General features: G+C 45.7%; 1 protein-coding gene across 4 annotated transcripts; it reads left to right on the top strand.

Moving 5' to 3' along the window:
* The first annotated feature begins 8243 nt into the window (after positions 1–8243).
* On the top strand, positions 8244–25098 carry LOC101968254 (tubulin alpha-8 chain). 4 transcript variants are annotated; one of them, XM_040277482.2, is made up of 5 exons: positions 8244–8360; positions 10382–10604; positions 11420–11568; positions 12773–13453; positions 14905–25098. In XM_040277482.2, the coding sequence occupies exons 1-5, from the start codon at positions 8295–8297 to the stop codon at positions 15196–15198; spliced, it is 1413 nt and encodes a 470-aa protein (XP_040133416.1). In that variant the 5' UTR covers positions 8244–8294; the 3' UTR covers positions 15199–25098. The 4 variants fall into 4 exon arrangements, with proteins under 4 accessions (XP_040133416.1, XP_005330389.2, XP_021585533.1 ...); XM_005330332.5 differs by lacking the exon at positions 8244–8360 and adding an exon at positions 8674–8786; XM_021729858.3 differs by lacking the exon at positions 8244–8360 and adding an exon at positions 8701–8821.
* The last annotated feature ends 344 nt before the right edge of the window (positions 25099–25442 follow it).

The following is a 25442-nucleotide window of genomic DNA, read 5'->3' as shown; positions in this document are numbered from 1 at the left end:
CAGAGAGCAAACATGGTTTTGAAATACTATTAGACCAGGACCTTGAGGATATGGAGGCCTGGAAACTGGGCTTAAAGTTTTCAAACTTAGAGGCTGTTCAGAGGCTGATCTGTGATTGGGGCAGGTGTTGGTATGGAACTCAGGTTCTCACATGTGCTCTACCACTGAGCTACATCCCAACCCCAAGATCAGTGTATTTTGACAGTTTTCCAAAAGTATGGACAGGGCTTGTTAAAAACCTGGACAGTCCCTTGCTTTCGGTGGAGACCATCAGCCTTTGCAACTCAGAAAAAAAAGGTGAATGGAAAGAGGGAAATAGACTCCCATAAGGGATTGCTGCTCAACTTCCAGTCATATCAACCTTGAAAGTAGATTAAGGTGCTCCCAGAGTGTCAGTTTCCCCAAACCCATGGCATAAGCTAATAAAAATTCTCTCTGGAGGAAAATATAATTCTAAATCTCAAATTATTTCTACAAACAAATTTTACTAATGCAATAATCCTGAATATAACAAAATGTAACTAGGCATATGAGACAAGATAGTAAGAAAACTAGAAAAATAACAGACAGTGCAGAGGCCCATCATGGCTGCAGATACCGGAGCTTCAAATGTAGACTTTAAAATAACTGCTGAATATGTTCAAGGAGATATACAAGTTTAAGTATTTCAGCAGATACCTATATATCTTAAAAAAAAAAAAAAGGAGGAGGAGGGGGGAGCTAGGGATATAGCTTGGTGGTAGAGGAGGAGGAAGAGAGCTAGGGATATAGCTTGGTGGTGGTGGTGGTGGTGGTGGTGGAGGAGGAGGAGGAGGAGGAGGAGGAGGAGGAGGAGGAGGGAGCTAGGGATATAGCTTGGTGGTAGAGTAGTTGTGTGGCTGGCATGAGACCCTAGGTTCAATCCCCAGTACTGCAAGGAAAAAAAAAAAAAAAGTACATTATAGAACTTTCTCAAAACCCAATAACCCCTATAGTCCCAGCTACTTGAGAGGCTGAGGCAAGGGGATTGCTTGAGACCAGGAGTTTGAAGTCAGCCTGGGCAAAATAGCAAGACCCTATTCCCTAAAAAATAAATATAATATAAACTTTCTGGATGCAGTGGCACACACCAGTAACCCCAGCAACTCAGGAGGCTGAAGCAGGAGGATCAAGTGCAAAGCCAGCCTCAGCAACTTAGTGAGTTTCTAAGCAACTTAGAAAGGGCTGGGGATAGTGCTCAGTGGCTAAGCACCCCTGGTTTCAATCCCTGGTATCAAGTACGTAAAAATAAAAATTCAATAATCAAATTAAGAATTAAGTGGAAGCTTTTAATAGCTGATTGGGCACTGCTGAAAAGAGAACTAGAAGGGCTGGGATGTGGCTCAAGCGGTAGCGCGCTTGCCTGGCATGCGTGCAGCCCGGGTTCGATCCTCAGCACCACATACCAACAAAGATGTTGTGTCCGCCGAGAACTAAAAAATAAATATTAAAAATTGTCTCTCTCTCTCTCACTCTCTCTCCTCTCTCACTCTCTCTTTAAAAAAAAAAAAAGAACTAGAAAACAGACCTATGCATACTAACAGACATGCAAGACTGCGACACAAAACCTTTTATATCATTACTGAGAGAAATTAAAACAAGTTCATGGGGCCAGAAAACAAGAGCCTACAGCCAGATCCATTCAGCCTACATGTGATTTATAAAGACTGAGGGGCTTGTGTGCTGAAAATTGTTTCTACATTTCTTTTTCCCTGCAGTGAGAATTGTTTCTACATTTCTTTTTCCCTTTTTCCCAGGGAAAAAGAAATGTAGAAACATCCCTTGCACATGCTAATCAAGTGTTCTATCTCTGAGCTACATCCCAAAATATATTTGTTTATATTTTTAAATAGTTAAGAAGTACCTACATTATATTGTCAAATTTGTCTCTTGGCCCACAAAACCTGATGTTATCCAGTTCTTGAAGAAAACAGTTTGTTGACCCAGAAATGCCAAACCTTGCACAGTTGGGTCTGGATGCTGTTCCGCAGGCTCTGGATGGGATTCTTTGTCCATGAAGAGACTGGCATCATTTACAAATGTGGCTGTGGACTTCACAGAGGAAGAATGTCAGGACTTGAGTGAAGCCCAGAGAACCCTGTACAGTGATGTGATGCTGGAGACCTAAAGTGGCATGAGTCCTTGGGGCACTGCATTACCAAACCTGAAGCTCTCTTGAAGTTGGAGCAAGGAGCAGAGTGCCATGACGGTAGAAGAACCTCCAAACCCCAGCCTCCCAGATGTCCACACAGCTGATGACTTAATTGAGAGATTAAAAAAAAAAAATCACAGAAGACATTTGTGGTGAGTTAGAATTACCACCAGCAACACAGAGGAGAGAGGTGAATTAGGAAAAACAGCATCACAGGATTCAAACTGGACTGAAACTTACGGAATGTACTAGAAAAGGGATAGCCCTCTACAAGGAGGCAGAATTATTAACACATAAGAACATGCATAAGGGGAGACCTATCAATATACTGAATCTGGGAAAGCTTGTGATAGAGAGAAGAAAACTTTCTGTAAAAAATCTAACCTCACCAAACATCAGCAAATACACAAAGGGAAGAAACCCTATGAAGGCATCAAATGTGAGGGGAAAGATTCATTAGCAAATCAGAACTCAGAATACAGAGAATTCACACAGGAGGGGAAAAAGAAAAAAACTACGAATGTCACCAATATGAGAAAGTCATGGAGGCCTTATTGCCTGTCAGAATTCACACAGGGGAAAGCCCAGGAAAACCGGTCACAAGGCTTCTTTCTGTACAGCAGAGAATTCACATAGGAGAGAAGCCCTAAGAATGTAACAGGAACTGGGGGTATAGTTCAGTTGGTAGAGTGCTTGCCTTGCATGCACAAGTCCCCTGGGTTTGATCCCCAGCACCAAAAAAAAAAAAAAAAAGAATGTAACAAATGTGGGGAGACTCTGACCCAGGAGCCTAACCTCAGGCACAGCAGAATATTGTCACTGGGGAAAGCCCTAGAGATGTAATGGATGTGGAAAAGCATTCTCTGTGACGGCCACCCTCATTTCACATAGCAGATTTCACACAGAAAACTCATGAATGTAATGAATGTGGAAAATTCTTTCACCAGGAGTTGCATCTCAGCTGACATCAGAGAACTCATGGGACAGAAACCTTATGACTGTAACAAATGTGGAAAAATCTTTGGTATGAAGTCACACCCCAGAAAACATCAGAGAAACAGTCTAAGGGGAAGGCCTGAATGGTAGAAGCTATATGTGCACTAAAATTCATTCTCTTTTCTCTGGAACACATACTTACCCTCCATTTCTCAGCCTCTCTTTATGGGTGGCACAAAGTAACAGCCCTGTCAAGGAAAGTGCAGGCATAAGTGATGGGCATTACTTCCAGGACTAGCCCACATGAAAACTTGAATGTAGTCCTCCTTGATTTCTTATGATCTCTGGGACTGAAATGCAGATGACCCCCACAGAACCTTGGGAGCCACAGGGAGGAAAAATTCACCGTGATTTAAGACAGAAGGAACTGATCGGATAGAGCAGAGATTTCCCCACCTCTCCATTTTGTCTTTATGTGAATCAGAGGTAAATACCCTGTTTAGCCATAAGAAAAAAAATTTGCCAGGCAAGGTGGCGCATGCCTGTAATCCCAGTGGCTCAGGAGGCTTAGGCAGAGGATTGTGGGTTCAAAGCCAGCCTCAGCAAAAGCGAGGCCCTACGCAACTCAGTGAGACTCTAATACAAATACAAAATAGGGCTGGGAATGTGGCTCAGTGGTCAGATGCCCCTGAGTTCAATTCCCAGTATCTCCCTCCCAAAAAAGAAAAAAGTTTATTGACTCCTAAAGTTATAAAGATGTCAGCTTTCCCCCAAACTGGTATATAAATTTAATAAAATCACAGCAAAAAAAAAAAAAAACCCAACTGTCGTGTGTGAGTGTGGGGGGGGGGGTGTAAAATTCAACTAAATTGACTCTAAGAGTTATAAAAATACAGAGAACCAAGAATAGGCAAGACTGTCATGGAGAAGAACAGGTAGAAGAATTTCTTTATTGGATGGATATGTAGCTTGTCACAAGGAGAGGCAAACAAACAAATGGAACAAAATAGCTCAGAAAGAGACCCACATGTATGGTCATTTGGTTTACGGTACAGGTAGGGGTAATGACTTGGAGGGGCACATGAAGGAGGCTTTTGCAATGCTGGTAATATTCTGTTAGTGGTTTTGAATTGGGTTGCTGAGCTGAACATCTTTTGTACACTTTTCCAAGTAGATATTATATTTCCATAATAAAATTTTTTAAAAGAATGTAAACATTAAGAATGTATAGAAAGGGGAGTGGGGTTGTAGCTCAGTGATATAGTGCTTGCCTAGCATGCATGAATCACTGGGACTGATTCTCAGCACGGCATATAAATAAATAAAATACAGGTCCATTGACAATTAAAAAAAAAAAAAGAAGAAGAATGTACAGAAGGGCTGGGGCTGTAGCTCAGTGATAGAGCACTTGCCCAGCATGTGTAAGGCACTAAGTTTGATCCTCAGCACCACATAAAAATAAATAAACAAAAGGTATGTGTCAATGTACAAATTTTAAAAATTAATTAAAAATATATATATAGAAGCTGGGTGCATACGTGTAATTCCAACAGCTCCAATGCTGAGGAAAGAGGATTGTGCGTTCAAAGCCAGCCTCAGCAACTTAGCAAGGCCCTGAGCAACTTAGGGAGACACTATCTCTTAATAAAGTTTTTTTTTTTTTTTAAAAAAGAGAGAGTGAGAGAGGAGAGAGAGAGAGAGAGAATTTTTAATATTTATTTTTTAGTTCTCAGCGGACACAACATCTTTTGTTGGTATGTGGTGCTGAGGATCGAACCCAGGCCGCACGCATGCCAGGCGAGCGCACTACCGCTTGAGCCACATCCCTAGCCCCTTAATAAAGTTTTAAAAAGGGCTGGGGGTGTAGCTCAGTGGTTAAGGGGCCCTGGGTTCAATCCCAAAACAAACAAACAAACAAAAAAAAGTATAGAGAAAACCTAGATAACAGGAGAAAATCTTTTTAGCTACACTTCTGACAGAGAATTAACTTTCAGTACATATAAATACTTGAAAAACTTACCATCAAAACCATAAATAACCCAAGTAATAAATGGGCTAATGAACTAACAAACACTTCTCAAAAGAAGAAATACAAATGGCCAACAAATATATGAAAACATTTCTAAACGTTAGTTATTTCCTTGATAATCAGATGGCATTTCATTTTCACTATCTCCTAAACCTATACACATTTAAAATTAAACCCATGACTCTACTCTCTCACCTCTAAGGGTGATAAATTCCATAAACGTAGGGACCAAGAATATCCACTTTACCCTTGGTGCCTAGCCAAATGTCTGCCATATTTTAATAGTTCAGTAAATAGCTATTAAGGAAATTTAAAATAAACTCTACTGAATGATGTATCTAAAATAATGGGACTAATTTATAGTAGTTGGTACAGATTTTTGAAAATGGTGTTAGAGGTTAGAGTGAATTCTATTTTGATGCAGAAATAGTGGGATAAAAATTAGAATAGGCACTGTACTAATTTCCATCTATTTGACAAGATGTATAGTATCATACAAAGAATACATCAATCAACGTGGCCATGACTGTAGCTAAGTCTTTAGAAGGTAAAGGGATAAGAATGTTAACCTCAGCAACCCTTCAACTGTGACCAAGGTCTTCTTGGGCTTGGTAAATTAAGATCATAGAATATGTATCTAAGCATCAGAATTTCTTTATTTATTTTTGATGTTGCTGGGATTTGAACCCAGGGGCTCCTATATACTAAGCACATGTTTTATCACTTAGCTATGTCCCTAGCCCCTAAATGTCAGAATTTAGAGTTAAGTTGCAAGTGTCCACAGAATTCATTTGAAGTCAACTGAAATGCATTTAGAATGCATTTTGCCTTGGATAGAAACAATGTTATAGATTGTAACTCAGAGCATAGTACTGTGTTCTAATTGCAGATGACAAGAATAGGCTTCCAGTGCAATGAGAGCAGATTCCTACCAAACCTGGTGACCCCAGACAGAACATTTCAGATTGGGAGTCAGGGTGAATGGTGACCAGGTAACAATGAGGGTAAGGAGATCAAAGTCCCCAAGAAGGACAGTGAGCAAATCACGTGGGTCTCTACATAATTCCCCACCCCCACTTTGTCCTGCTGAATAGGCTCTTATATGAGATGTGAAATAGCACTGGGTGGAAACTGCACATGCATCCTAGATTGCCCCTGTCAAATGGGAAGTAAGTGTAAAATGAGACAACAGGAAAAGAAAGTGAGTATGGACATCAGCTTGGGCAGCTATACTAGGCATTTGTAAGAAATTCATTCATTTGAAAGCCAGGTAGGAACTGGACATTTTGGCACTGGCCCCCAAACAAATACTGAAGCATGGCCCTGGTATCTTGTCGTTTACCCTGATTCTTCACTGCTTAATGAACAGGATATTCTTGTTCCCCCAAAGTCTCTCCATCTTCTTTTGCCCCTCCCTTGCCCAAACTGATGAGGATGTCATTTCAGTTCAGTGTAATATCATCACTAAGTGGTGGAGGTGGGTGGGGAGAGAATACACACAGCCAGGGGATGCAGGCTTATTGGATCCTTCAGATTGCTTGAAAACAGAGCTGACTATGGAACTCTCCCCCTGAATTTTGGATGTTTTAATTTCTAGAGAGATTGTGACAGTGATGCACAGGAGTTGAGACTAGTGAAGTAAAATAGAAAAGGGAAGAAATAAGTAAAACTCTAAGCAGTCCAGAGCATAGAAATGAATCTAAATGCCTTATAAGAGAATTCATTTTAGTTGGAATGATGTACATTGCAGAAAGATAGGTTTTGTAATTTCCACAAATAACACTAAGGATGTCACTGTTTCCAATGTATTTATAATCCCTGGGTTATTGTCAACTCTGTTCAGTGGGAATGGAAGAACATTTTTCTCTGGCAGACTCTAATAGCTGGTAGAATGGATGCTTAATGAGGTGAAGCAAGGAAGAGATGATAGTGTTGAGTTTAAGATTTTTTTTTTTCAGTTTATGACTAGATAGCTTCATGTTAATCACTTATATGCTCACCTTTAGTAGGGATGCAACATTTGAGTTGTTTTGCTAGGGGCAGTGACAATCAATGAATAACCATGTCTTGCCTATGTATATACAAGGGTTTTCAAAGCACTTATTTGAATGTTCACCCACAGACTCTTATATCCTAACCACAAACATCCACTTTAGAACTGGCAACCTCATAAAACCCAGTTCCAAGAATGAAATCGAAGAATACTTTGCAGTTTGAAATTAACTTTTGCACCATGGACTTAAACCTCCCAGAGTCACCTGAATAAGCACTGAGTTTCAAAATGTTTCAGGACAATTTTGAGTGGCATGATTAGAATCTTGAGGAAAAAAAATGAGTGTAGGAATCCAGGGAGCAGGTAGTCTGAAGTTGCAGTGACTTTGAGTCTTCTGAGCTCTATCAGCACAAAGTCATTTGGACTGCTGATTTTCCTTTGGCAGTTCGAGTCTACAAGCCTGACTCAGATAAACTGGGTGCAGTAACCTTTTCACTAGGAAGTGATGACATTCCTCTGGAATATGCTACACAAATATCAAGAGTAATCATTTGATGGGTAAGGTATTCAATCATTTGATAAAACCAACACCAATTAACCCTCCTAGACTAGGAAAGGGACTAATTTGTTATGCTTAGACATTAGATATACACTGAGGTAAAACCTCTTCTCAGCCAACAAACAACTTGGAGGATGGGAACATGTGCATGTGCCTTTTAGCATGGAAGAATATAAAACTAACATTGGAAAAAAAAAACTAATGTTTAAATAACATCTAATCGGATCACCCCTCTGCTCAGAAACCCTCAAAAGTGTCCTATAGCCAGTGGGTTTATGGTGCGAACTCTTCAGCCTTGCACTCAAGGCCTTACCTTGCTTTTCCATCTTCCTTCCCCAAGTCCCCTTCAGGCTGCTTTGGCCAGCTTGGACCTCTAGCTTTTTTAGGAATTTGGATAACCTGAACCAGAGCAATTTCCCCAATTAAACGGGAAGTAAAAATTCTGCTATAGGCACCTGCAATGTTCTTTCCTACACCTGTCTGCCCGCCGCCCGCGCCCAGAGCTTCATTTTACCCGACTTTAATACTCGCCAGGCCCTGGTTTCCATCATAGCCTCTTTCCTCCTCTAGCGGTTTTAGAGCTCAAGTCTGCACCATCCTTCGAAGGATGCACTTTTCGAGTCAGGTCTGCGGTGTTACTGGAGTGAAGTCTCGAGGCAAAAGCAGAACGAAGGTATGTCCCCCCAAATTGAACTTCTCTCACCAATTATACACTCCAACAGAGAAGAGGGTCGAGCTGGCCGGTCGAGCGGCCAGATTCCATAGGAATCTCTCGATCTCCGAGATTTTCCCTCCCTGTGGCTTTACAAACTGCCCAATGGCCAGCTGCGGCGGGGATAGTTCGCGAGAGGCCGGCCAATGGCGGGCAGAGGGGCGGGCCTCGGTTGAGAACTGGCCCAGTGAGGGACGCGCAGCGGGGAGGTCCTTGTCGGCCGCAGCCCAATGAGAGCCCCTCTGGGTGGGGCCTGGCCGGCGGCTGGGTGGGGCTATATAAACCCGGGCTGCTGGCGCGACTTCGGGATTCGTGGTGGAGCTGGAGACTCGTAACGCGTCTGCAGTCAGCCACTCTCCACAAGCTTTACCTATCGGAGCAGCCATGGTGAGGGGGAGCTGGGGGCGCTCGAGGAGTCCACGGTGAGGGTGCTGCTTGCGGGGAAAGCTGGGGTCTGTGGCAACAGCGGGCTTCGCGGGAAGGAGGAACGCCCAGGCAGTCCAGAGTGTGGGTGGGCTGCTCCAGGATGCGAGGGGTGTTCAGGTGGTGAGGTGAGCCTAGGGACGCCCGGGGAATCCAAGCACTGCTTTTCTGGGCCCCTTCCTTACGGGAGGGGGATACGACCGAGGAAAGTTCTGAACGTTCCGAGAGCACTACCGACTAGCCAAAGGTAAAGCGCCCGGCGTGGGGCAGGCAGCGCGAGAATGTTGAATGGCGGTTCCGGCTCTTAAGTGACTTAAGAGTTGGCTCCGCGGTGAAACGCGCCCTGTTGTCCGGAGCGGACCTAGGACCCGCCCCAAATTTCTCCCGCTGCAGTCCGGGACAAAGAGGCGCCCGCCTCTAGCTGCAATCCCCGCCTCCCGTAGAGAGCATTCTCCCGCGCAGAAGGATGGACCAGGAATGATAAGGGAATTCCAACAGGTTTCTCAAGTTGAGAACCCGTTTCCTGAATGCCTTTGTCTCAAGCGGCCAGCTCAGGCCAGAAGTCCACGCCTTTTGGCCCCATTACCTGACCAGGGGTTTCTGTATGCCCCTGGTACCTGGGGAATAAAAAGTTCTTTGCTCCAACTTCTCTATTTGGGTGTTCAAGGGCATGAGATTCCCTCAGTTAAAACTGAGAACTTGGTGTGTCCAAGTCCTCCGTAGGAATCTCTTGATCCTCATATCTGCCTGGAGCCCCCTTGAAGGCTCTGAGGCTACCTTTGAAGATAGTTCCTAAGACTGCTAAACTGTTCCTACCGTGCCCCTAGAAGGTCCCCTCTACATCTGGGAGGCACTCTTCCCTTTCAAACTGTCCGGACTGTAGGTTGGGGGTGAAGGACCAGAAGGGAAGATTTAACCATCGTAGAATGTACATCAGAGAAGACACTTGAAAGGTGGTCCCAACACTGGGACCCATCACCGGGACTCTCAGTGGTACTTCCTTGGATTAATCTATCTGTACTAAATGGATAGTGACAATGTTTAGACAGGTAATACCCCCTGAAAAAGGGAAAATTGTGGGTGAACTTTCAAAAATCTGACTGTAATTGCTTTAGTTAATTCACAGTTCTGAATTTGGTCTTCTGCCCCTTCAGCATATGGAGGAGATAAGAGAGCCACCTCTTCTCCCTAGACACCAGTATTTTGAGCCTAGTAACTCCAGATGGGCCCATCTTGAAATTCAGGACTCTGAGCTTTTCCCAAGACACCCCAGCCAGCAGAAAGGGCACTTTGCAGTGAGATATGGCTGCTAAGTTTTTACTTTCTCCAGTTACTAACCTCCAAAGACCTAAACATAGTGACTAACCCCCAAAGACCTAAACATAATCAGTTCTGAAAGCTTGGGAAGACAACCCTGTCCTTTGGGTTATATACTAGGTAACACACAGCTGCAGCCTTCAGGAGGGTGGAGAGATAAGGGGTGCTCCCAGGGAAGGCTTTTTTCCAGTGCCATCTCACTCCCCACACTGCTCACAGAATGTCACTCTGTTCCCCGACAGCGTGAGTGCATCTCCATTCATGTGGGCCAGGCTGGGGTCCAGATGGGCAATGCCTGCTGGGAACTCTACTGCCTGGAGCATAACATCCAGCCTGATGGCACCGTGCCCAGCAACAAGACCCTGGGGAGTGGTGATGACTCCTTCAACACCTTCTTCAATGAGACAGAGGCTGGCAAACATGTGCCCAGGACTGTCTTTGTGGACCTGGAGCCTGCTGTCATAGGTATGTGGGAAACCTGTATTCTTGCCAGCCCAGAGTGAGTGGAATGCTCTGCTTAGGGGGAAAGCATTTGGAATGCAGGCAAGAACAACACTGGAGTCTGGAGTGTTGCTAGATGTTGTCTTCAGAAGGGGACTCAGAGCTCCCTGTGCTGAGAGGGAGATCTTTTGCACAGCTCTTTCCAGAAACTGCCAGATATCTGAGTCACAGGTCCAAAACAGAATGAGTCCTGCAGAAAGGAATGGATAAACAACAGACCTGTTAAACTTCCTTTTCCCTACCCTCAGGCTTGTGATAGTATTGCCTAAGAACCTGGGAGCTGAGGACATTCCTAATAGCTCCCTGCTTAACTTTGCCTGAAATAGGTCCCTACTAGGATATGGGCCCCTGAACTTGGCTGTTGCTAACTCCTTGGGCTTTACTGCTTCCTCCCTTCTGCATCTGGAGCTCCTTAGTTTCCTGTTTGTGAAAATTCTACCTCTCCCCCATCTTTCTAAAGATACTGTTTTAGATGTGAAACTGTGGAATGTTTTTTCTGCTCAAATCTATATTTTTATCCCACATAAAAGTTAAATGAAATTCCTCTGAACACTGATTCCTCACCAAGAAAAGAAGTGGCTATGATCAGAAGGAACTGTTAAAGGTGTCCCCTGACTTCCCCCTCAGGCCTAGGAAGTGGCTTCTGGAACCTCATGTGTCCAACACTCTTGTGCAGTTACACCTGGGAAGCTTAGCAGCAAAGGCTCTAGGTCCTTTTTGTCCTAATCTTAGAGAATGAGTACAGCCTCTTAACCTTTGCCCTCTCTCTTCCCCTCAAGATGGGGTAAGAACTGGCATTTATAGGCAGCTCTTTCACCCTGAGCAGCTGATATCTGGCAAGGAAGACGCTGCAAACAACTATGCCCGAGGCCACTACACTGTGGGGAAGGAGATCATCGATCTGGTACTGGAGAGAATCCGAAAACTGGTGAGCATGACCAGGTGCTCCTGGCACCTGCAGGAGGTCATGGTATCCTTAAGCTCCCTTCCTGGCCCTGGGAGCTGAACATATACTGCCAGAAGTGGAACCACCGGCTATGGCTGGTACCTAATATCATTCCTCTCACATGTCTACCCAACTTCCCCTAGGGGGAGCTGTGTGTCCTGTGCTGGGTGTGGATTTAGGGTGGAGGGCGGAAGAACTTGCTCTGTCCTGAGTTTGTGGACTCGGGCTTCTGTCCTGCTGGTTCTTGCTTACCAGGTCTGACTCTCTGGTCCAAGCCTTCTTTGAACTTTGATCTGTCTCCATATCCTCCATAGCAGCTTAGTGTGTTGTTATTAGACTCCTGTGCAGCTCTTGCTAGCTGGTAGAGGTTTCTGCTTAACTCTTCACTGTTTCTCCAGTTTGCCCATCCCCTGTCCAAAGAAGTGAGGCCAGCTGGGAGCCAGTATTTTAGCTATTTCTCTACAGGGTTTGTCTAGACATAACTTTCTGTTACTCAGTAGAGGCTGAGGACTCGGAATGACTCAAGGAATGGGTTTCTGTGCCCTAGGATTAGGTCTTTATTATAATGTCATTGCCATGTATCTGTTATAGATTGATAACTTTTCAGGTCCAAGGAATAGCTACATCAGAATCACCAAAGGACTTGGTAACCTACAAGTTCCTGAGTTCTTATCCAAAGTGGGGCTTGAGAATCTGCATATTCAGTAGGATCCCTCCACCATTCCCAGTCTTCTGCAACTATGTGGCAAAACAACAATGAAGCTGGTCCAGCTCTCTGACCACAAATCCTGTGCCCCACCCAACCCTCATTTCCCCTATGCCCCTCACCCCTGTACCTCACACACAGCACTATCTTCCTAGCTTAGTGGTCTCTGGAGAACTCCAAGCCTCTTGTAGATATTCTTTTCTCACTGTCCTGGAGGTCATACAGAAGGGAACCTTTGGGAGATAATAGTAATTTCTGTATCGTAATTGGATTGGTTATATAGGTTCGTGGACTTGTCAGATCATTTTATGTATAAAATGTATTCAAGTATAAATCATTTCAAATTTTTAGAATATAAAAGTGAGTGCCGTTGTAGTTGGGTAACAGTTGCTTTGCAGACAAGAAAGAGCTTCCTGAGGGGAGGGATGGTGGCATGCAACAAGCCATCTGCATCCTTAACGGTGTTACTTGCTATTCCAGACAGACCAGTGCACTGGACTCCAGGGCTTCCTGGTCTTCCATAGCTTTGGAGGTGGCACTGGCTCAGGCTTTACCTCTTTGCTGATGGAGCGGCTTTCTGTTGACTATGGCAAGAAGTCCAAGTTGGAATTTGCTATCTACCCAGCCCCTCAAGTGTCCACGGCGGTTGTAGAGCCCTATAATTCCATCTTGACCACCCACACCACCCTGGAGCACTCAGACTGTGCCTTCATGGTAGACAACGAGGCCATCTATGATATCTGCCGCCGCAACCTGGACATCGAGTGCCCAACCTACACCAACCTCAACCGGCTCATTGGCCAGATTGTGTCCTCCATCACTGCCTCCCTGCGTTTTGATGGTGCCCTCAATGTGGACCTCACGGAATTCCAGACCAATCTGGTGCCCTACCCCCGCATCCACTTTCCCCTGGTGACCTACTCGCCCATTGTTTCAGCTGAGAAGGCCTATCATGAGCAGCTCTCCGTGTCAGAGATCACCAATGCCTGCTTTGAACCCTCCAATCAGATGGTCAAGTGTGACCCCCGCCATGGCAAGTACATGGCCTGCTGTGTGCTCTATCGTGGAGAAGTGGTGCCCAAGGACGTGAGCGCTGCCATTGCCTCCATTAAGACCAAGCGCACCATCCAGTTTGTAGACTGGTGTCCTACAGGTTTCAAGGCAAGTTGGGTGGTGGAGGTCCCATTCACCTGGGACCTGCGTTACTACAGAGAAAGATTCCTGTAGAGTTGTAGGCATAAAGGACAACGCACTGGGGGTGGGGAGAATACGGCAAACAGCAGCTCTATGGCTCCTTGTAACTGATAGGTCTCAACTGGTCTAGAAGCTTTTGGCCCAGAAGCTGGGGTGGGTTCTACTTAGAAGACTGACTTCATGAAAGGAAAAGTATCTATTTTGTGTCACTTAGGCTAACAAACAGCATTCCCTAGACGTGCCAGTCAAGTTAGGGAGACCGGCCTCCTTGTTCACATGTACCAGGGACATAAGCCACAGGACACAGCCTGTTCAGAAGGGATAGCTTTTGGAAGCACAGAAAAGCCCACCCCCAGATTTTGGGAGAACCATGGGTCAGAAAGCTTCTGGAGTTCTCTGCCTGTGAATGTAGTCACTTCCTTTTGCAGTGAAAAGCTACTCATTTAGGCCCCACCCTATTGTCGGTTCACATTCCCAAGATACTGGGCATATGACCTAGTTTAAGTTTTATGGACTTTGCTCTAGGGTAAGACTCAGGAAAAATTAAAGGTAGCAGCTATGACATTAGAAAACATACAGCCTTCTTACCCTACGACACTTGTGACCAAAACAGTCAGGGACATGATGACTGCTGATCATAAAGGTAATAATAGCTGCTTGCTATTATTATTATTAGAGTGCTGTAGCTCAGTATGCAAAATGAGGGAGCGAGGCAGACTATTTCTTTCTTCCAAGAACATACACTCAAAGGAAGAAATAGACTGTTTTCAGGAAGCGGTAGGCTTGCTGTCACTAGAGACAATAATGGGAAGTCGACATTTTGCGGGTGGGTGAGCACTGAATATGAAATATATTTTCAAATTCCTGTTGGGTATTTTTGTTTTGTTTTGGTAGTACTAGGGCTTGAATTCAGGGGTGCTCTACCACTGAGCTGCATTCCCAGACCTTTGTATTATTTAAAGACAGAGTGTCATTAAGTTTCCTGGGCTGGCTTTGAATGCAATCCTCCTGCCTCAGCTTCTCCAGTCACTGGGGTTACAGGCATGCACCATGCACTCAGCTAATCAGTGTTTAAAGTAGGTTAGATTTAGATCCAACAAGAGATCTTTAGGATGTTCTATTTTTTATTTTTATTTTTTAACTATTGAGTTTCTACACTGTAGGAAAAGACACTAGTAAAATTAACAACCACATGCCTGCTACACGGTTTTAACATCTAAATATATTTTCTTTATTTTTGCTTTGCTGACCCACTTAACCCCACTTCAGTAAGCAGTATAACAAACCCATTTTTATGCCTCATGAGATTAATAGTACTTCCCCCAAATAAGAACACCTAATCAGTTAAGGGAGTCCTTGTACAGACCCCTCCCAGGGCGCAAAACCAGGTAGTTAGACTACTTTCTGTTTCTTCTTAGGTTGGCATCAACTACCAGCCCCCCACAGTGGTACCTGGGGGTGACCTCGCTAAGCTGCAGCGGGCAGTGTGCATGCTGAGCAACACCACAGCCATCGCTGAGGCCTGGGCCCGCCTCAACCACAAGTTTGACCTGATGTATGCCAAGCGTGCATTTGTGCACTGGTATGTGGGTGAGGGCATGGAGGAAGGAGAGTTCTCTGAGGCCCGAGAGGACCTGGCTGCCCTGGAGAAGGATTATGAAGAAGTGGGCTCAGAGTCTATGGATGGCGAGGATGAGAGCGAAGAGTTCTAGGGCTTCCTAGCCCCTGCCACACCTGGTGTCTCGCTCTCAGTTTTTTCCTCTCATTCCAGTGTCTCTCCAACACCCTGCAAATATAATTCATGTCTCCAGTGGTGTGGGTTTCTGATGTGGAATTCTGTCCAGGCAGAGGGCCTTCCCATTATTATCATTTATCATCCTTGCTGAAGGAGAAGGCTGGTGATGACCTCCAGGGACTCCAGCTAGGGATGTGTGCAGGAGGGTTGGCACTGCATCATTCTGTTAGCAGACTACCCTGAAAATATGCACTGGTTCAGCCCTGGGCTGGCCTGCTTCAACTTCATGTGGGTCCCTCACTAAGTTGCTAAACTGGCTTTGAACTCACCATTCTCCTGCCTCAGCCTCCCAAGCTGCCCCCAACATTGTGAGGCAGAAGTTGCTCCATTTCAATGTTTGGAAGGAATCAAGCCTTTTTAAGCATGTCCTCCTCATGGCCAACAGAGGGCAGTAGAGGTTGCACTCAGGCCAGTCTGCAGCAGCCATCTTAATATTTAGGGCTCTACCTTGATGCCTTACAAAGACACAAAATAGATTTAAAAAAAAAAAAAAAGGTTGTTAGCCTGAAGTTATGAACATGTAAAAATTTTTAAAGGTACTTATGAGCCTTTTAGGCAAGAAAATCTATCTTTATTCTCAAAGGAGTCCCTAATAAGGAAGTTAGGAACTGTTCTAGGGGTTAGCCATATCTGGTCACATATGGTCTTAGGGATCAGTGTGTTAGTCAGTAAAAAGATCTGGCAGTAGCTAAAGGCTAAACAGATGGCACGGCCCAGGCTCAAAGAAGCATCGCTTTAATAATGAGCTTGACACGTCCCCTTCAACCAGGCCGAGGTGGTAGACTTGTGTGCTCTGAAAAGGTAGTGAATCTCCAGGGACCCCAGCTCTGTTCTTGGCAAGACCACACTGAACAGACCCCTCCCCCATATCCCTTGGCTTGAATATACCTGCTGAGTGTCAGACACTCAATTCTAGCATGTGACTCAGGATGTGTGTCTGCTTTTTTAAAGCACCACTGAGCCTTGGAGCTGCCTGGAAATGTCTCCTGTGACCTCACTTTGGGTCAGGAGATTAGTGTTAATGGAGAGATCCATAGCAAGCATCTGTGAGCCTTGCCTGGTTGGTGCCTGCAGGGCTTTGCTGAGAGGTTGATAGACCCCAGGCCTGCAGATTTTTGACCCCTTGTAAGGAGTGGTATTGTTGAATCATGGCTGTGGGCCTGGGAGATTGTTTTCTGGTGTTCTGTGTCTCTCCGTTTTTCCATCTTTCTCTGTGATTGTAGCTCTGAGTATAGAGATCTGACAGTCTCGTGCTTGTTTTTTTTCCCCCCTTTTCCCTCATCCTCATAATCCCAGAAGACAAGACTCAGCCTACTTTATTCTTTTGTCTTGATTTCCTGAAAACTCAGCTCTGGCATCATTTTGTGCTTTCCTGACTGGTGTCCTCCCCTTTTCCAATTTAAGTCAGATCTCCCTGCTACAGCTGTTGACTTTCTATTTTAGAATCTTTTCCAAAACCATTTGTGGTGGACAACCTCCTGATTCCCCTTGCACTCAAAGGGCTGTAGTTGGAGGAGGAATTGGGTGTAAGGAAAGAGAGAGGAGGCAAACCTCCTTATTAAGGTGCCTGTTAGCCAGGCACTGTGGCATGCCTGTAATCCCAGCGGCTCTGAAGGCTGAGATACTTGAGTAGTATCACAAGTTCAAAACCAGCCTCAGCAACTTAGCAAGGCCCTAAGTAACTCAGTGTAACTCTGTCTCTAAATAAAATATTTAAAAAGGGTTGGGGATGTGGCTCGGTGGGTAAGCGTCTCTGGGTTCAATCTCCAGTATCAAAAAAAATAAAGTGCCTATTAAAGGATGTGGATTTGTTTACCTGTTCTGCCAGTAGCATTACCCAGCAACCAAGAAGCTGATTTTTTTCTTCTTTCCCTGCTTTTCCCTCACTGGCTCCTGACTTTATACATACTAGCAGTTCTAACTCAGTTAGTGCAAACTATGAGAGAGACTACGCTTGCCTTCCAGGTGCCTGAGGCAAGGGGAAGGACACCATCCATCAAGAACTAGACACCTAACTTTAGCAGTCTTATTCAGCTCCGTGGAGTCAATCGGTTACAACTGAGAGGAACGATAGGTGATTTATTTGGATAAACTAGCAGGTGCCATCCTCCTCATAGCACCCAGGTAGAGTGGACTATTGAGGAGCCCTGATGGGGTGAAGATAGAGAACATGAATTCATGCTTTGGATGTTGTGATAAAAATGGTGGATAATTGTAGTTTGGGTCTTATCAAGTATTCTCCTTGAAGGATAAATGTGAAGTAAGCATTGTCTATAGGAGTTCTTACTCGAGCCAGTAGCAAGTGGACTCTGGCCCTGACCATAGCCAATTCTCAACCTAGATGACCTCCTGCAGGCACCATCACCTTCCCCTTGAAACTGCCCTAGGACTGAGGAGCCCATGCAGGGTTGGCTCCATGGAGTCCTTGGAAGGCAGGGTGGCTGTTCTAGTGATCTAGCACCAAAGACTAGGGGGATTGGCTAAATGAGAAGGAGGACCAGCATCCTCTGCAGAGTGCCTGTCCCAGATGAAAATCAACACGAAAAACTTTCTGCCATCCAGAAATATATAGATGGGATGGGAGAGTGTTTCTTTTTCTCTGTGGTGCAGATCAGACGTTCACTAAGCTTTATCTGGTTGTTGTTGGTTTGGTTTGGTTTGGTTTTGGGTGGTGGGGGAGATAGTCAACCACTGAGCCACATCCCCAGCCCAGTTTTATATTTCATTTATATTTTATTCAGAGACAGGATCTCACTGAGTGGCTTAGCACCCTGCTTTTTTTTTTTTTTTTTTTTTTTTTTTTTTTTTTTTCCTCTCTCTGAGTCTGGCTTTGAGCTCCCCATCCTCCTGCCTCAGCCTCCCAAGCCACTACTGGAATTATAGGCGTGGGTCACCACTCCTGGCCTTCACCTGGTTTTCTCACTGTTTCTTCACCAACAGATACTCTGGGCTGTGTCTGAGGTATAGAATCTTAGACTCGACTGCTTCAGGGATGTATAAACTTGTTTTCTTTTGAATGTATTTGACAGCTGTCTGCCTGGATAAAGTATGTTGGCTTTCTGTCACTAAAACAAAATACCTGAGATAATTGATAAAAAGAAAAGGCTTATTTTGGCTCGTTTCAGAGGTTCCAGATCATGGATTTGTTAGCCTATGGCAAAGCAGCCTGTCATAGCAGAAGTGTGTGGCAGAGCAAAACCACTGACCTTTTAGCCAGAAAGCAAGAGAGGAAGGAACCAGAGTCCCATAATCCTCTTCAGGGACATATTCCCAATGACCAAAGGACTTCTCACTAAGTCCCAACTCTCAGAGTTTAACCATCTGCCAGTAGTGCCACTGTGGGGACCAGGTCTTTAACACATGTGCCTTTGGGGGACATTCAAGGTCCAAACTACTGCTACAGCGGTGAGAGAAGGGATCTTGTGGTCTGGCTGTTCCTTTGGGAAGGCTTCTGCCAGTCTTCCAGTTCTCAGCTCAGCCCTGCCTCCTTCAGCACTTGCCAGGGTTTTTCATCGAGTTCCTCATCTTCTGGATCCTGTGGCATTAATCATCTTGCTTCCTGCAGGCATTTAGTCTTGGGTGCCAGTCCTTCTGCCATAATGAGGTATCTATTTGCTCTCTCCTCTTCCTTCTTCCTTAAAGCTCAGAATTGGGATGAGATCCATGTACAGTGTGCCTAGGAAGCCCCAGCATCGCCAAGGGGAGGCTTCCCGAAGGATTGGCTTTTGAATCAGGTAGTAGAGATGGATTGGGGTACAGGGCAGGGTATTCAAGGCAGGAAAGGTATGAAAAACATGAACACATTCTATTCAAGTGACATTGAATAGTTTAAAATTTGGGATGAAAGGAAGAGAAACTAGAAAAACAAGGTACAGAACTGAATGACCTTGGTTTTTATTATGGTTTGGATTTTTTTTTTTTTTAAAGTACTAGAAATTAAGCCCAGGAACACTCTACCATCCTCAACCCTTTTTATTTTGCCCAGGATTGCCTAATTTGCAATTCTCCTACCTCAGCCTCTTTCATAGCTGGGATTGTAGGTGTGAGCCACCGCTCCCAGCCATGGTTTGGATCTTAAATGTCCATAGAGCTGATGTGTTGAAGGCTTGGTTCCCAGTGTTCAGAGGTGGAGGCTTTTGGGAGGCCATAGAATCATGAGGGCTCTAACTTCATAAATAGATAAATGTATTTATGGACTCAAAGCTTAATGGGTTTGGGGAGCTTTGTTTGGAAAGCAAGCTCTCTGCTTACTGGCTGTCATGAGATGAACCATTTGTTCTACATGCACTCTCCACCACGATGTTCTGATTTGCTATGAGCCCATAGCAACAGGGCCAGGTGACCTTGGGCTAAAACCTCTGAAACTGAGCCACAATAACTTTCCTCCTTTTCAAGTTGTTTAATCTCAGGTTTGTTTTTGTTTTTGTTGGCTGGGGCTACCGGGGATAGAACTCGGGGGCACTCAACCACTGAGCCACATCCCCAGCCCCCCCACACCTTTTGAACTCACAATCCTCCTGCCTCAACCTCCCAAGCCACTGGGATTATAGGCATGTGCAGCACCACGCCCTGCTTATCTCAGGTATTTTAACACAGTGACAGCTGACCAACAGCCAGGCGTGGTGGTGCACACCTGTAATCCCAGTGATTTAGCCGGCTAAGGCAGGAAGATCACAAGTTCGGAGCCAGCCTGGGCAATTTAGCAAGACCTTGTATCAGAAAACAAAAGGGACGTAGAGTGGTAAACAGTGGTAGAACACCCCTGGGTTCAATCCCCAATACAAGGGGGGGGGGGGGAAGCAAACCAGTTTTGTGTTTCTTTTTCAAATATTTATTGAGCAATTGCTGTGTGCCATAGATGATTCTAGAGGGCCATTGGGGATCAGAAGAATTTGAACTTAATCTTCAGTGGCCTTCAAGTGCCTACATTGAAGGATCACCTATTCTAAAGCAGTGGTTCTCGATCTGGGGTAGCATTGACCTCCAGGGGACATTTGGCAATCCTTAGAGATATTTTTAGTTCTTCAAACTGGGGTGAGCCTGTTCAGATATGTAGAGACCAAGGATGCTTTTCAACGTCCTACAAAGCACAGGATGGTCCCCTAAACAAGATCATCCCACTCCAAAATGTCAAATAGTACTGAGATGGAGAAACCTTGCTTTAAAGGATTGCTTAACGATTGCAAGAAGGGTAGATTGCCAGGCACAGCGCGGTGGAGTCCTAAAGCTATTACTAATCAAGGTGAAAAGTAAGGCTTGGAACAGTGCAGCAAGACGAGGAGGGAAGGAAGATAAGAGAGTTGGAATTGCAGCACTTCTCAGTTGACAAGGCACCTGGAGAGAAGGGTTGTGGAACTCTGCCTTGGCTAACATTAGATGTTCTCCTGTGGCTCCCATTTGGTTGGGAGATGAATGTACAGTTTTGGACACCATATGAGTCTGCAAAGGCTGCCTCACAGATTACTACAAACTAGGTGGTTTAAACAACCAAAATTTTTTTCCTACTATTCTGGAAGCTCCAGGTCCAACTGAAGGTGCTGGCAGGATTGGTTTCTTCTGAGGCCGCTGCATGGCTTGGCTCTTACATGGCTGCCTTATCCCTGTGTCAGACTCTGGGCTTGTCTATGTTCTAGTTTTCTCTTAAAAGGATACCAGTCATGGACCTACCCATCCATCCATATGACCTCATTTTAGCTTACTTAGCACTTTAAAGGCACTATTTCCAAATGCAGTCATGTGAGGTGTACTAGGGTTAGGGATTCAACATATGTATTTGAGGGAGAGAAAGAAACTATTTGCCACTCAGCCCATAACAGATATATTGGGATTGAGGTGACTGGGGACTCGTAGCACAAGGTGCTACTTTGGTACCTAGAAAGTCAGGACTTGCAGGGCTGGGGTTGGAGCTCAGTGGTAGAGCACTTGCCTAGCATGTGTGAGGAACTGGGTTCCATCCTCAGCACTGCATAAAAATAAAGATTATGTCCATCTACAACTAAAAAATAAAGGTCAGGACTTGCATCACTGGTGTGGATTGGGGTAGCTAGATCTGAGGGTCAAGAGGTCACCTGTGGAGCTGGGCGAGGTAGCACACACCTGTAATCCCAGCAGCTCAGGAGGCGGAGGTAGGAGGATTGAGAGTTCAAAGCTAGCCTCAGCAACAGGAGGCACTAAGCAACTCAATGAGACCATCTACAGTCATTAATCTCTAAATAAAATATAAAATAGGGCTGAAGATGTGGCTAAGTGCCCCTGAGTTCAATCCTCTGTACAAAAAAATAAATAAATAAAAGGTCACCTGTGGAGAATACAGAAGAGCAGAGGAGTCCTCTAAAAGTGCGGCTGTCTCAGGGTGTAGACAATCAGTCCAAGAGATGAGACGACCTGTCTTCATTCTTGATGCTAATATCAAATGTAGCAGCAGTCGGCAGGGGGGCACTCGAACAAATGTTTCTAGGTGGGATTCCTGGTTTCCTTTTTGTGCATCAGAATTCATTTATTTTAGAAAGGAGACACTATTCACAACTTTCAGTTTTTCTCCAGAGGAAAGAAGCATCTGAGAACCCTCCAGGCCTTAGTGGCAGTTCTGTCAGGCAGCATGTCTTCCCCCATCCCCTTCTGAGCCCTTGAGTCCCCGGCATGGCCCCTTCCAAGGAGGCCCCAGCACATGGGGCATGAAATCAACATGCAGTCCGAGTCTCAGCGTTTGAAGGAGCCAGTTAGGAAGCGGAAGCTGGGTGAACAAATCACAGTATAATATAGCAACGATGAGGAGCTGGGGGCACACACCTATAATCCCAGTGGCTTGGGAAGCTCAAGCAGGAGGATCGTAAGTAAACAAAGCCAGCCTCAGCAACTTAGGGAGGCCCTGAGCAACTCAGTGAGACCCTGTCTGTAAATAAAATACAAGAAAAGGCTGGGGATGTGGCTCAGTGGTTAAGTGCCCATGGGTTCAACCCCTAATATCCAAAGCAGGGGAAAAACATGACAATGATGAACTTCAGTGTGGGTAAAGCCCAGAAGCTGATGGTGCTAAGGACCTGGGATCCCCAAGACTGAAGAGTTGGCCACGCAGACCAGGAACAAACAGGGCAGAGGGCAGAGAACGAACAGGATGCTATCTCAGAACTAGGACTAGCTCCCCGATGCTGGGACTTAAGGCATAAGACAGCGATGGGAAACAGGTGGAAATGTCCTGGGGACCATGGGGCAGACATCTCCTGACCCCAGCAGTCTCAGGCTAACAGTGGGAAGAAAGGGCTTCCTAGCACATGAGCCTTTGAAGACAGCCTGTGTGTTTCGCTCACACAGCCCATGGTGGTGGCCCACCAGACTATGCTGAGGTTCTGAACCAGGAAGATAGAAGCTGGTGTGCCAATTTATGGTCTCAGATGGTGACCACCCAAAACCAAAATGTCTGATAATTGAAGTCAAAGGGATAGTAATAAGTAAAAGATGCCCTGTGTGCCTGGCCTCTTACTCAGAAGACTGGCTCATTCCTGTTGTCCAGGGAGGGAGGGAATAAAGTTAGAAACCAAACTGGTGAGAGTTCTGGGCCTCTGCCTCAAGTGGACATGGTTTCTGTGCCACTTTCTGGCGCACTGACTGCCCTGAGGAGGGCTGTTGATGCTGGCTCAACCATGGACTTGAACAGCTGCTCTAAAGGACATGGCAGTCCTCAGTCCTGGGGAAGAAAAATGGTGCAGCAGAGTTTCCTCAGCAGGGGAGAAGAGATGACCTACCCCTCTCGCTGAGGAGAGGTGGAAACCTGGACTCAATCTCCAATTGAAAATACCCCCACGTGCCTGTGCTCTAGAATACAGAACCTAGGGAGCTGGGAAGAAAGTGAAGGACTCGGGGCTGGGGATGTAGCTCAGTTGGTAGAGTGCTTAGCTCACATGCACAAGGTTCTGGGTTCAATCCCCAGCACCATAAAAATAAAGTATGTGGAAGGACCGAAGGATGGGGGTGTCAGCTGCAGGCATTCCCCCACACCTACCTACCCCTTCTTGCTGATCATCTGAAGTCATTTTTTTCCCCCCATCAAGTCTGGGCAGGCTTCTTAGAGGGGTTGTGGCTGCTGCCTCTGGGAGGGGCTGCTTCCAGGCTGTCAGAAGGCAGTGGGCAAATCCCATAAAGCACTTCACACAGCAGCATCTGAAGGAGAGGCAGCAGGCACTGTGGCGCATTTGGTCATCTAGAGTTTTCCCCCAGGGATAGTTCCCATCCCTGATGCCTGGGCCCCTTGGAGTAGACTTTACTAGTCCCAAGCACAAGCCATGTCTAATGGCTGTGCTGAAGGCTCCGCAGAGGTGAGAGAGATCCATTTTGCTGCCCTTTAATCGCACAGAGTAGCATAGCTAGTGATTAACAGCACAGATTCAGAAGCCAGAATACCTAGATTTGAACCCCAGATTTGCCACTTAATAACTGCATGGCCTTGACCAGGTTACTTGGGCCTTGGTTTCCTGATCTATGATAACATTAGGCTCTTAGAATGAGTACATGCCTTAGAGTTGTGAGGAACTACTCTATGGTGTTTACCATGCCACCCGGGACACAGTAAGTACTGATTAGTGTTAGCCATGATTAATCTGATTGAAATCATAACCCACCCCAAAGGAGGAAAGGGGAGCGGCCCTCTGTTTAAGCACTTTCGCTTCCATCCTCATATAATAATCCTCTGTTCCTATTCTAAGTAATCACTTCTTTCTGCTTCCCCGAAGCTCTTCATTTCCCCCAAAATTAAGCTCTTTTGAAGACACTCATTCTCCAACGGTTAATTATTCCAATTTTCCCCTTAGCTAAGGCCTCTCCCTACTTGCCTGTCTCCCCTTACCCCACCCGAGGTTGCAGTGTTCTGGAGCCCACACAATCAGCTCTGTGCGTCCGAGCTCTGGCTGCAAGCCCACCTCCACAAAGCGCCCCCCTGCCCCTTCCCCTGCTTGCGCCAGAGCCTCAGCTTCCCACCCATGCGCTCAAGCTTTAGGTGGGTCAGAGGGTGCCATTCATTATATACAAGCACGACTGTGACCTCATTCCCAGCCACTCAGCCAACAGTGAGACCCAAATATGTTATCTGAATGATAGGCAGGCCTTGGGCCTGACGAAAGGCTTTCAGCAGGAGGAACTGAACCTTAATTACAAAGGGCCAGGCTTGGTACAGTTATCTCTTGCTATGTGACAAACTACCCCCAAACTTAGTGGCTGCAACAGCCATTATTTGCTCATGTTTCTGTAATTTGGATAGGGTTTGGTGGGAGTGGGTCACCCTCTTGGTGTGGGATTGACTGGGGCAATCCAAGATGACTGCATCTACCTCTGAGGCCTCCGCTGGAATGGCTGGAGGTGGGCTGGGCCTCTCTTTCCTTCTCATCTTCCAGGGCTGTTCTCTAGCAGTGTAGTTGGACTTCATATGACAGCTTCCAGAGAGTGGGTTCTTAAAGTTCTAGGCCTTGAAGCCCAGATTCATTGAGATGTGCTATGGGTTAAATTTTTGCTTCTCCCCCTGCCCCCAATCATATTGAAGTCCTAACCCCCAGTACCTCAGAATGGACCCTTCTTTGGAAATAAGGTCATTGCCCATGTTAAGATGAGGTCCTACTTGGGCAGGGTGGGCCCCTAATCCAATATGGCTGGAGTTACTGTAAAAGGGAAAATTGGGCATCCACATGAACCTGGGAGAATGCCAGGTGAAGGTAGGAGTTATGCTCCCAGCTGACAGGTGCCAGAAAAGGGGCTTTCAGAGCAAACATGGGCCTTGACCTAGACTCCTGGCCTTCAGAACCACAAAATAATAAACTTCTGTTTTAAACCACCTGGTGTGTGATGCTTTGTTACTGTAGCCCTAGCAAACTAACTGAGGGAAGATCAAGACCATCTCTTGATGGGAAGGGTGACATACAAAATTGGGAGGAATAATTGTTATCTTTGTTATCTACCAAGGCTGCCCAAGAGTGGTCAGGGCAACAGGCAGCAGAGAACTAGAGATGGATGGGCAAACCCAGATTCTGAGCCAGACTCTGCCAAGAACTTGATGGGAAGCTGTTTTAATGCTCCCTCTTCTCTCCAGGGTACAAAGGACGGATAAGATGTCCTGTTTGATTTCAGCTTCAAAATTTTGTGCCTCCATTAGAGTTCTTCAGCCTGCATGAGGATGCC

This window comes from Ictidomys tridecemlineatus, chromosome 10 (genome assembly GCF_052094955.1).
Source record: "Ictidomys tridecemlineatus isolate mIctTri1 chromosome 10, mIctTri1.hap1, whole genome shotgun sequence".
Classification (NCBI taxonomy): domain Eukaryota; kingdom Metazoa; phylum Chordata; class Mammalia; order Rodentia; family Sciuridae; genus Ictidomys; species Ictidomys tridecemlineatus.
The sequence above is the reverse complement of the archived record's forward strand: the minus strand, read 5'-3'. Positions and strand labels throughout refer to the sequence as shown.